At 35.4% G+C, this 12,690-nt stretch overlaps 1 protein-coding gene across 1 annotated transcript in view; it reads right to left on the bottom strand.

The window, feature by feature from the left end:
• LOC148280131 (telomerase-binding protein EST1A-like) overlaps positions 1–10,628 on the bottom strand; it is a 131,517-nt gene extending 120,889 nt beyond the window's left edge. Inside the window, exon 1 of the mRNA XM_088228879.1 lies at positions 10,484–10,628. Within this exon, the coding sequence (XP_088085005.1) occupies positions 10,484–10,628 (145 nt within the window). The remainder of the gene's footprint in view (positions 1–10,483) is intronic.
• Between the last annotated feature and the right edge of the window lie 2,062 nt (positions 10,629–12,690).

Raw genomic sequence — 12,690 nt, 5'->3', positions numbered from 1 at the left:
CAAGATGAACTAACTGATAAATTTAATTTTAACAACATAACACAGAAATAGTACAAATTGGTATCATGACATTACCATGAATAAAAGCAAGCATCCGTCCTTTTTAAAATAGTAACAGGGAATTTACATATTATTTTTGATTGTCTATATATAAATTAATTATATAAATAATTCTATCGGAATAAGACTTGAAATCAGCTGCTTATACATATACACTGGAACTTCTTTTTACACGAGGGATATGTTCCACACAGCATTGTGTTTTAAAAAATCCGGATATGTTTGCTTGTAAAATAGTCAGTTCGTTTTAAAAATATATTATTACTATTGAACCTTGAGTATATATACGCCAAGTACAAGAGCGATGTAGGGCATTCCGACAGCGAATAGTATAACTATATTACTATTATGCATTGTTAAATTAATGTTCAAAATATGTTTTATGAAATTCATGAACCGTGTTAATTCGAAACCGGGTAAAACGAGGTTCCAATGTAATATATCTACTTAGATCACGATGAGGAAAAAAAATTCCCCAGTGATAGGCGGTTCCAGCCGGAAAATATTCCACGCATCTGCACATAAATATAAACAAACACTCGGTAATTTTTAACAATAAACAACCCTATAACGTGCAATAAATCTGTGTAATGGTAGGAACTTTACGATGCGAGTTCGTCAAATTAAAATAATATACAAGGTAATGCGTTTATTTTCCACATTTGCTAAATTACCGTGGCACGTTAATAGCAAATTAGTACATTCAATGTCAGTACTGGCATTAAACGAATCTCGTAGATTACATCGCGGTACGGGCGGGGTATATTTTTTATTAATAGAAAAGGATTTTGCAAATGGCGTAATACTGGAAAGGGCTTTCTGCCTCTTCCCTGCCCGGGGCGGGGCGGGTCGGTCTATAAATAGCGAGGCAGACAGCCTCCGACGTCACACAGCGTGTCTCGACGTCTCGGGCAAATCACGACGTTCTCGGAGAACCACATGACCTGCCGTTCTTTGTTCCTCGTCAGGTTAAGATATTTTTCTAAGTCTTCGGGTAGCTGTCAGCCACCACGTCATATCAAACGTCGTTCGCGGATTTAAATAATCGTAAATACTGATTATATTTTATGGACTAACGATTTTAAATACATTAAGACAAAAATTATATTACTATAATACGAATTCATTACATTTTATCCGGGAAAATATTTAACAACTTTTATTTTACCGTTTAACCGATTAGTCCAGTCAAATAAGACAAATTGAGGGAAAAAATCCTAGTTTTGGAAATGGTATTGAACGCTTCCTTTAGACTTGGGTTAATGTGTGTCAAAAATAGTATAAATAAAAATATAATAAACATGCATATTATTATATAATAATATTTATAAAATATATACTTAATCGCCTTTAGACATTAATTCAATCATTATTATACAATAAACCTGCTATTTTTATTGTAAATTTTCATCGAAGGTTCATTAAGTTTAATATCAATCAGGGCCGGGCGTAGGGGTTGTCTTAAATAATATAAATACACCTACACGGATCAACTTAATGCCCCGTAGTAAAAACTAAACAGTGTATTTATGCCATTAAATCCGTGTGGCAGTTACACCATTATGCCGAACATGATCCATAATGGGGCCGGTATTTGCGCTAAAACAGTGCAGTGCAAATTATCTCCGCTGAATTAAGTCGGCTAGACCCAACCCGATACCGTCATTCGGTCAGTGGTTACAAGGGTATTAAAATGGCATTACAGAACACATATGTATGGCGCAGCGCACTGTACTCGGGACCATCCGCACGCAGAACTGGCCCTAATCGTTGGGAAAATAAAAATAAAACATTCCGAGTTTCCACCTTGCTCGTGCATTGAATGAAAAAAACCTTTTTGCCGAACAAAATCGCAAACCGATCAAAACCAAAGATTAAATATATTTATATATATTTCCAATTTTGTTAATTAATTTAACTTTTAAATAATTGGTTGATAGAGCACTTACTTGCGAACAATATAATTCGAATATGTCGCGATTAATTTTATTCAACTGTTTATTTTATACTGCGTAGGAGCATAAAATAATACCTCATGAGAGCTTTAGACTATGGCTTCACCTCTTTTAGTTTATTTTATAAATGTGAACACAATGAGGAACTTCAGCCCTACGGGAAATTGGATACAAAAAATGTTTTCTTACGCGGGGTAAAAATTAGAGCATTAAATTGTACTACAAAGTTTCTTGAAAATGTACAGAAAAAATAATAAAAAATACTTTGATAAAAACGCACTACTTTAAATGACGTCACTGGTTCATGTGAATCAACCTATGATCTGAGAGCTATGGAAGATTTCGGTCTGCTTGTCGCTTCTGGACCAATAGAAAGAACTGAATGAGAATAAGCGGAAATGAACCTCTGACGTTACACGCGGAGTTATTTCAGAAATACAAAACTTTGAAAAATCGTAGCACCGATAATACGATATATAAACATTAAAAAAAAAAAATTTTTTACTTAGTTTAACAGTCTATTAACAAAATTTTTTTTTTTAAAAAAACACTGAACTTCCTCATTGTCAATTCTACTAATAAATGAGGAACTTCAGCCCTACTGGAAATTTAAAATAAAAAATGTTTTCTTACGCGCGGTAAACATTAGAGAATTCAAGTATACGACAAAGTTTCTTCAAAATGTACGAAAAAAATGTGAAAAAATTATTATAATAAAAACGAACAATTTTGAACGACGCCACTAGTTCATATGAATCAACCAATGATAAGAGAGTTGTGGAAGATTTTCGGTTTACTTACCGTCAACGGACCAATCGGCAGAACTGACCGAGAAGAAGCTGAAGAGAACTTGAGACGTCACACGCAAAGTAATTTCAGAAATACAAAACTTGAGAAAATCATAGCGTCGATAATAAGATACATAAAACTTTAATAAATAATTTTGGCTTAATTTAATATTCTATTAAGAAATAAATAAAAACACTGAACTTCCTCATTTAACGACATTATTTATCCTTCTGATTTAATTTGTTAGAGCAACCAAGTCGGTTTTGGCCCCGTAATTATTAATAATTAAAAATCAGATGTGATAACAATATAGTTGAAAAGGCATTTTGTTAATAACACAAAAATACATTTTCGAAATTATTATTAATTGCAACAATAATTTTATTACTACTTTGACTAGTAAAAAAAAAACGGCCCTTACTGACGTCAATTAAAACACATAATTATTTAAAAGGCTCTGAGTGGCTAGATTTTATCGATCAATAATGTAAACAAAACCTAATACATACATTTTTATATATTATGCTTACAATAAAGTCCGAGATTTTTTAATACTGTTCACATTCATTTATAGTCTTAAGATGCTACACATTTTTTTTTATACTCTCATTTCTGCGTGACATTTGTCTCTGATTTCTCGTGCACATATTTAAATATTTATGCGAGACATCCATCCGGTCTTCTACCCAAGAGACGTTTCCGTTTCTAACTTATAATGATAAAAATAAAAAACAAGGCTTCGTCCTGCAAATATTATCGGCGTCTCCTAATTACAGATCAGTAAGCAGTGTCCGCAATATAAGTAATGTTGTCCTGGTAAATTCAGAAAGGGAAAGAGCAACGTCCAGTGCAAGTACTGTTCCATAATGTTCCAGGGCCGCGATTATAAAGGCTATCTTTATCGGTACATTCCAAGACAGTATACTTAACTTCTGTAATATCTCTATCTATCTCGGTATGTTCTTCCAACTTGTCATGTCGACATCATATGATCGAATCCAACCAATGAATGACCCCGAAAATGTAATAGAAAACCTAATGAACATTAAAAATCGTTCGCAATTACATTTTAAATGGGCTACTGTGATAAAAAGTGACCACTTCAAAGCAATTATAAACTCCAATAAATCCTAATCCAAGCAAAAAATGCTCGCTTGAACATGATTTTATATGACTTTTGACAATTACCAAGACGGTATTTTATTTTATTTTGGAAACCAACAGTACGCTTAACTATCTTCTGTATTTATCTACCGGGCAATTACAAACCCGGCTCTTTTAACGTCTCGATACGTACACTCAGGAAGATAGTAAAAAATATTATTACTCGATTTCTTTTTTACAGTGGCATTATTTTTACGCCTAGATGCTCATATAAGTTAATAGGGCATAATCTAGCTACATTATCTAAGTATCTAGCCTTTCGTTTCCAAAATGAACAGTTTTGTCAGAATTTAATTCGACTTAAAAATTTACTTATTTTTCTCTCATTTATTTATTTATTATATATACGGCCTAAGCCAATTACAACAGTTACATGAAGAAACATAAATGCAAGAAACTGAACAAAAATGACATAAAACTATTTAGCAAACACAAACAAGGGCAAAACAATAATTGCATACAATATATTCATAAAAACGAAAGACCTAAGACTTCGAGCTAAACCATGCCAATCCAACTTCATCCCACACTGTTTAGTCGCGAAGAGATCTACGAAAAGCCGGAAGATCTATCCCAAAGAATTCCAAGTCGTGTGATGAATTGACTAATCTACACAATCTGGACATTGGGGCATAAAAACCAAAGTTGCTCTTAGAAGATTTTATAAATAGCAGATTTTGACAGAGGTGGGACATCACTTAAAGCATTAAGTATTTTAAAATGCATATAAGGTCCATTTCAGTTCTACATCTCTCCAATGAAGACAGATTAAGAGATTGCTCTATTTCAAAATAGGAATAATTACCCCTTTGTAATCCGAGCAACCATGCCACTTTTCTTAGAAAACGGTGTTGGACAGACTCGATATGGTCAATATGAGTCCTGTAGAATGGAGACCAAATAAGAGAAGCGTATTCTAGATGGGGTCAAACTAGTGAGCAACAAAGAGTTTTGATGGTATTAATATTTTTGAAGTCCGCCGTCAATCTATTGATAAAACCGAGAAGTTTGAGAAATTTGTTTACAATATTATCAATGTGTTCATGTTTGAAATTGGCTTTTAAGAAAAAACTGGCCACTTCAGATCGATTAAAAAATTAAACGAATTGTAATTAAAGCAAAAACTGCTGGGCGGAACCAAATTTTTGACACTTTTAATGAGTTGATATGTGTACCGTGAGGTACTAAACGCGTCGTAACAAACCGATGTACTTACATCAAAACTTGAAGGCGGGGTCGGTAGTGTATCTTCGTAATCACTCGGGATAATTTATCTTCAGCTTAAACATCATAATGGGGGTATGTCACTTCAGTGGGTAGATATTTGTACCGTGGGGTACGCTTCCCCTTGTTACATATCGATGTACCTACACAAAACTTGAAGGAGAGGGATCGGTAGTGTATCTTCATAATCGCTCGGGAGAATTTATCTTCAACTATACCGTCACGGTGAAGGTATGACGACCTCCGCTTCCCATTGTTATCGCGGCCCTGGACATAGGACTTCCCTACGAAGTAAACGACAGCAGAACTAAAGGAATGGAAAACTGGAGGAAGGATAAGTGACGTAATTATTATCACACGCTTCATGTTCGTAGAGTATCAAATTGCAGCATTTAGATGCAGAGCATTATATGGGTAGAAATGAGAACGTTTTTTAGTAGTCACGCAAGATTTTAATCTTAATCGCTTTATTATGAAACCAAACATCCTTATTTATGATTTAATTTTATGATTCATAATACTTAAACATTGAATTAAATTAACAAATTACAACAGGGATGGAGAATACCTTAAATAAGGGAATATGGAAGTCAAGGCATTTACAGGGCTTATGACCTGTCATTGGCTGGTTAAGCCCTGTAAATGCCTTGACTTCCATATTCCCTTATTTAAGGTATTTTCCATCCCTGCTGTAATTTGTTAATCTTAATGACCCCCGAGGGGGTGAAATCCAGTCTTTTGTCTATGAACATTTGGACAAACTCAAATATTGTATTGAATTAAATTATGTCAATTTCCATATTTATCAGGCTGTTTGTTTCTCATTCGCGAAAATTGCTGTTTATACTTGTTGAACTGTAAAAACAAGGGACAGAATGGTCAATCTTATACAGTGTATAAAGTGGCCACATAAACCAGCCAATGACAGGTCACAAGCCCTGTAAATGGCTAGACATCCATATTGGAATTATACAGACAACATTGTCATCTTAGCGATTATAAATAAAAAATAAAAAAATGTAAATACGCATTGTATTAATATTATTTTTTATATGTAAGTGTTTTTGTTCTTAATGCCCAATAAATATTATTATTATGATTCCTTTCTCAATTATTTTCCATCTCTGTTGCAACAAATTTAGATAAAAAAAACACATTTATATGACAAACAAGACGTAAAAAAAAAATTTGATGTGTTTAAAGATTCCTAAATAAGGAAACATGGTATGCATCATAATCATCTTACCTTTATCCGCACATGATGGTGCATAAAGCACTGCATTTGTTGAATAATGCATCTTATCTAGATAACCTATTCCAGAAAGGTAAGGTGACCAGTCTTACGCTTCAGGTACCAGTCCAGGGACAGTGAAATATTGCAGTGTAAAACCATAAACAAATATTTCATGTCAACCCTTCCAGGAATCGAACCCAAAACCTCGAGCATGGTAGGCGTACACGCCAACCACTGCACTACGAGGCGAACTTTTCTCCACTCGGCTTTCATTTTGAGGATTTTACTGTCCGAGAGTAGCCATCGAGTAGCCACACGAGTCTTTATCCGCCCAGCACAGACTCGTGTTATTCAGTTTGTACAATGATAATACAGTTAGTTCTTCTTTTATAACGGCCGTTTGCCGATTAATAAATTACTTCCGTTAAAAAAATAAGAACTTACAAAATTACAATCTATACTAATATTATAATGCAAAAGTGTGTTTGTCTGCATGTTTATATTTCCTTCACGTCGCAACGGAGCGACCAATTGACATAGAAATAGGAGTGTAGCCGAAGAAATGAGTAGTAAAATAGGCTACTTAATTATCATCTCGATATTTAAAAAGTACAATAAAAATATACAAATATAGCAGCAATTAGTAACATTGTATGAAAATGAGTAGGCGGTAAGGTAAATAATCAATTTTTCAGAACATAATTTTAAACCATCGTTCTATGAAGCATCATCTCTATTTAATTATATCCCAGTGTCCAAAAGAAATCCAGCCTGTCTGCAAACATTTGGACATACTTAAAACATTGTTGAATCAACTAACTGGTAAAAGAAAAAGTATACAAATTGGAAAATTGTTTTCAGGCATTGCCTAGTAGGTGAATCGGTTCAGCCGGATAAATCTCACCCACACGATAAAGGTTTCAGCTCTTTTACATCGCAAAAGTCAACAGATGGAAGAGTTGAGGAAATGTGGATGTATAAACATAGGCAGAATGGTGAATGTAACACAGTTTGTAAAGTGGCCACTTAAACCAGTCAATGACAGGTCATAAGCCCTGTACTAGACTTCCATATTCTCTTCTCAAAAATGTTTTCTCTCTCTGTTGTATCAAATTTATACCTCAGAGTTTAAATTGTATATTCCTTTAAGATATCTTTATTTTAAAACTTACATGGTTTCAATTATTGAATTTAATTCGTTTAATGAAAGTAGTACGTATTTAATAATAGATTTTATATGACAAGCGGGATATTATTTTCATTTAAAAAAAAGCGTTTATTTTTCAATACCAAAAAGGTATACGAGCAATTTTCGTAGAATTTATGAAACGATTCTCAAACTCTTCGGTGCCAGCTGTTTCGTCTCAAGCCCGTCAAGTGGTTATAACGTTGTCAAGGGGCTCGCGATGTCGGCAGGACGAAACCGGATTCGCTCGCGTACTTTCCCGCTCTGACCACAAAAAGCGGACCCACTTTCCTTATTGCAGTCAGCCCTGCCAAATAATAATAAAGAAACGTCCATCGAAACCCGTGGGATCTCATCTCGCGAGCTTCGGTAGGGGCAAGGACCCGACACCCGCACCCGCCTGCAACTCGTTATTATGGAAACGCACCTAAGGGAAATATAATATGTTTGTATTTACAATGTATGGACGCGCACAGTGTGCGGCGGATGGGCACGCACGGACATGCGCTAATGCCGATAACGAAGAGATAATACGATAGTAAGAATTCGTCTGAAATTTATGTGTATTTATTTATTCGGCGCATTGGGCGCACCATCGGGCAAATTAACATGCAAATATGATCGGTACATAATAACAGATGAAGAAATTAACATACAGAGGACCGCGTAAAAATGTCTATTTATTTATCTCAAAAAATTGCGTATCACGTTGCGGTTCCGTTGCTAGTGTCTCAGACTCACGGCTCGAACGTCCGTGGTTCGAATTCCACTGTACCTCAACTTGATTCCCTTTTTTTAATAGTGAGTTATTTACAACTCGTTAAAAATGATCCTCAAAATTAAACATTCGGGTAAATTATAAGAACGCAAATAGCATGTTCGGAATTGGTTCGAGTTAAGTTCCTTGATATCATATTCGGACTACAAATCATTCTTAACGTTAGCATAAATGTTGTTAGCATAAATGTCCATTTAATTTGCCAGTACCTAGACTAACTCAAGGAAAAACGACTTTTTCTTTAGAGCATGTCATTTTTATAATACTGTTCTCTCCGGTCACGCAGACAATTTTCATCTCTCCTATATGAAATATAGAAAATTCCTTATAGATAGTACACCCGTTTAGTTTTACGATGTCAGTAATTATGTATGTATTCGTATGTTCATTGTTATATTTTTGTACCTTTGACGTTATTTTTATACAACTTTTTTCTTTTCTTATTCTTTAAATTTAAATTTATCTTGTTTCCATTAACTTTATTTTTATAACTGTATATAAGTATAAGCATTTTTATTTTATTTGCAACTTCTAAGTGCCTAACAATTGTTAATTTTTATTGACTGTTTTCACAATTTTTGTTCATATATCGGGGGCTTAGGGTCATAAGGGCGAAACTACAAAAAATGCTGTTTTGTGTTAAGTACTAATCTAATATCCAAACAAAATATCCTGTTAGTGACAAAAAGATGAAACTCATCCGATAAGTAGTTACCTAGATAAATTTGTGTGAAACTACAAATGAAGCGTTTTGTTTAAAGTCAGAAGAATAAAACACCTCTTACATCATTTTGTTAATTTACTAATGTAAGCGCAAGTTAGGGTCATATAGACGAAAGCGTAGTTTCATATTTTTGTATCTAAAACATTTTATGCTCTTTTAGCTGTACTTTTTATTTTCTTTATTTGTTACCCTTAAAAGACAGTATTATTTTTTGAAAACTGTTTTATCATTTATCTCAAAACTGTGTTTTTGTAGTTTCGCCCTTATGACCCTTAACCCCCAATATTTTTTTTATTTGCTGTATACAATGTATGTAAAAACTGTTGTTTTTTTCCCAAATAAAAAAAAATATAAAAAAATGTTCCACTTTTATTACAAATCCTCGAGAAGCAATAACACACGCCATGTGTATCCATAAAGCATAAGACAAAGGTCGTCGCTGAATGGCGCAAGGATAGAATCTAAAGACGAGGGGAAAGGTTTGAAAGCAAACGCAGAGAAGAATAGAACTGGTAATGTCATAGTCATTTCTTTATTCCAAACCTAATTCCTTTCAAAACAAAACACAAACAAACACCATCACGCCGTTTCCCCGTAAGGCTAGGCAGATCGCATAGACATCACTATATGTTTGCATACAGATCTCTCTTCCTCTACATTCATACATATTTTCATGCATGCACGCACGCCGATTATTCCGACTTTTAACATGTTTGTTGGATTTGGTCATGCCACGTCTTTCTCGGCTTCCTCTATTTTTGCATCCATCAACATTCGCATTGTAAATATGATTAGCCGTTCTTTCGCAGTCCATTCGCTCTACCTGTCCAAACCAGCGCAGAGCTCCTTTCTTGATTATGTCGATAATGCTTATCTCAGCCTTGCATAATGTACGGATCTCTACATCTGTGCATCTATCGTACAAAGTTTTCACCTGAGAGATCGCATTTCGACAGCAGCCACAGTTTTAAAATGTACAGAGGTTCATTGTTTCAGGTCCCGACTAACTAGGAAATGTATGTGTATAGGCAGGACCTTTTTTGTACATGTATTTTTTTTTTGGTTAACTGATGCTTAAAAATAAAAAATAAAATAATACATAAGTTGTGCTTGTTTTTTCCCAAATTAAAAAATAAGTATCAAAAGTAAAACAAAATGGTAAGGGTTACACGTCATTACGAAGAAAATTTTCTGCTCTACGAGATATTGTATTTGCTTTTACGTTACATAATATTATTTTATTTGATTACAACCCTTCAAGCGGAATATCGACTAGACAAAAGTGAGCATTTTCGACACCTGATTTTTTTCACCAAATAAATAATAATAATAGCGGATTCACGATGAAAAATTATAATGTGCACCCTACCTTTCAAGTGTGCGGAGTCGATGGCGAACATGTTGAGGGCGGTGAGTTGCAGCAAGCGGCCGCAGTTGATGGGGACCGGAGAGTGACGCAACAGGGCGCGGAACTGGCGCAGCATCACCCCGGCGCTGGACGAGAACGTCTCCATTCTGTGAGGGCAGACCATCATCAGTAATACACTCGGTAAACTAGACATACGTACGATTAATACCCTGGAAAAATCACCAGCACATGTGTAGCGTGTGATTTTCTTCAACTTTACATGAAAGCGGTTTTATGTCACAACTCGGTAAATACAAAAGTGTATAATTTTATACTTGGGTTAGTTATATGAGGGGCGTTTGATATATTCTCGGTATTGACATGAAGGACTGCAACTATGAATAAATGGTTAATTACCTTCGTTATATTGCACTCATTAGTAGTATAAGTACCGAGTTTCATAACAAACGGATCATTAGTCGTTAAGTAGCTGTCCCCGAAACATAAGCAAGATGAGTCATTTCGCAAAGTTAAACAAGCTCGAGTACTGTGCCGTTATAAAATTCCTCACCAAACAAGGAAAATATCAGAAAACCATCCACACAGAGGTGTCAGAAGTTTACGGGAAGTCTGTTCCTTCATTATCGACAGTTCAAGAAGTGGTCCAGTGAATTTAAGAGGGGCAGAGAGAGCATAGAAGACGACGAGCGATCCGGTCGGCCAATCGAGGCCAGCAATGAAGAAAATGTGGAGAAAATAAAAAATTTAATATTGGCGGATGCCAGAACGAAGGTGAAAAGGATAGCCGAGATTACTAGCCTAGCCACTGGTACCATTGTTTCTATTTTACACGACCGCCTACACATGTCAAAAGTCAGTGCAAGATGGGTGCCGAGATTCCTAACGCCACTCCAAAACTCACACCGCGAACAAAGCTGCAAAGGGTTTTTGGAGCTCTGTCGTGAAAATTCTAAAGAAACTATCGACAAAATTGTTACTGGGGATGAAACTTGGGTTCATCATTATGATCCTGAGAGTAAACAGGAGTCCATGCAGTGGCACCGAAAAGGTACAGAGCACCCAAAGGAGTTCAAGGTGACACAATCCGCAGGGAAGGTTATGGCTACAGTTTTCTGGGATTCCCGGGGAATTTTTCTGATAAATTACAAGAAAAAGGGCATCAATATCATTGGAGAATACTACTCTAGCATCTTTCATCAATCGAAGGAGGCAATCAAAGAGAAAAGGTGGGGAAAATTGGCCAGAGGGATCCTGCTCCTCCACGACAATGCACCGGTGCACAAGGCTCAAGTTGCAAAGGCTGCAGTTCGTGAATGTGGTTTCGCAGAAATCAATCACCTACCGTATAGTCCAGACCTGGGACTAAGTGATTTTTTTCTGTTTCCAAATCTAAAGAAAGACGTTCGTGGGAAACGAGTTGACGACGACGACTCGTTAAAAGCGGTGATTAATGAGCATTTTGATAGCAAACCGGAATCATATTTTTTTGAGGGTTTGAATAAATTGATTGCTAGAAGTAAGAAGTGCATAGATATTAAGGGTGACTATATCGAGAAATAAAAAAATAATTATTAATCTAAGTCTTTTCCTTCATACCCATACCGAGAATATATTAAACGCCCCTCGTACATAACTTTTTTTCAAACCTAGAATATAAAACCGTTTTAAGATCAAATATAAAAGAAAGTCAGTGTCGCATTTTCCGCACATCCGTCGTTGTTCTACGATAGCGACTATATGAATACTGACTTTAATTGGAATTCTAATGTTTAATTTAAAGCAAACTTTTTAGTAAATAATTTATTGTACCTTCATTTTTCAAAGGATTTATTAAAATATTTTTCAGCTAATCAGCGACCACTCTGTGTTATATTATATTTCCCACGCGCATAGAACTTTAAGCGCCATAAACAACAAAATAAATCAAAAGATCGGATTTCGTATTTATATGACAAAACGATCGTGCAGTATCGGAATCGTTTGAATGGTAATATCACTTAAATAGAATTGCCGATATAAATCCCGTTCTTGGGGTGGCTTAATCTATAAAGGTAGAGGTAACACGGGACACCTACTCCCACAGGCGCCGGGTGCCCATCGGACAGGGAGACATCAATAATTCTAAATGGGTGTCGTTCAATGGACGGGGACATGACAGGTTATGTGCATTCGTAATAACTGCACGAGCAACTGTGATACGAACAGAA

The sequence above is a fragment of the Micrasema longulum genome, unplaced genomic scaffold (assembly GCF_059751315.1).
Source record: "Micrasema longulum isolate JH-2025_06_02 unplaced genomic scaffold, ASM5975131v1 h1tg000612l, whole genome shotgun sequence".
Taxonomy (NCBI): domain Eukaryota; kingdom Metazoa; phylum Arthropoda; class Insecta; order Trichoptera; family Brachycentridae; genus Micrasema; species Micrasema longulum.
This window is presented reverse-complemented; position numbering and strand designations above follow the sequence as displayed.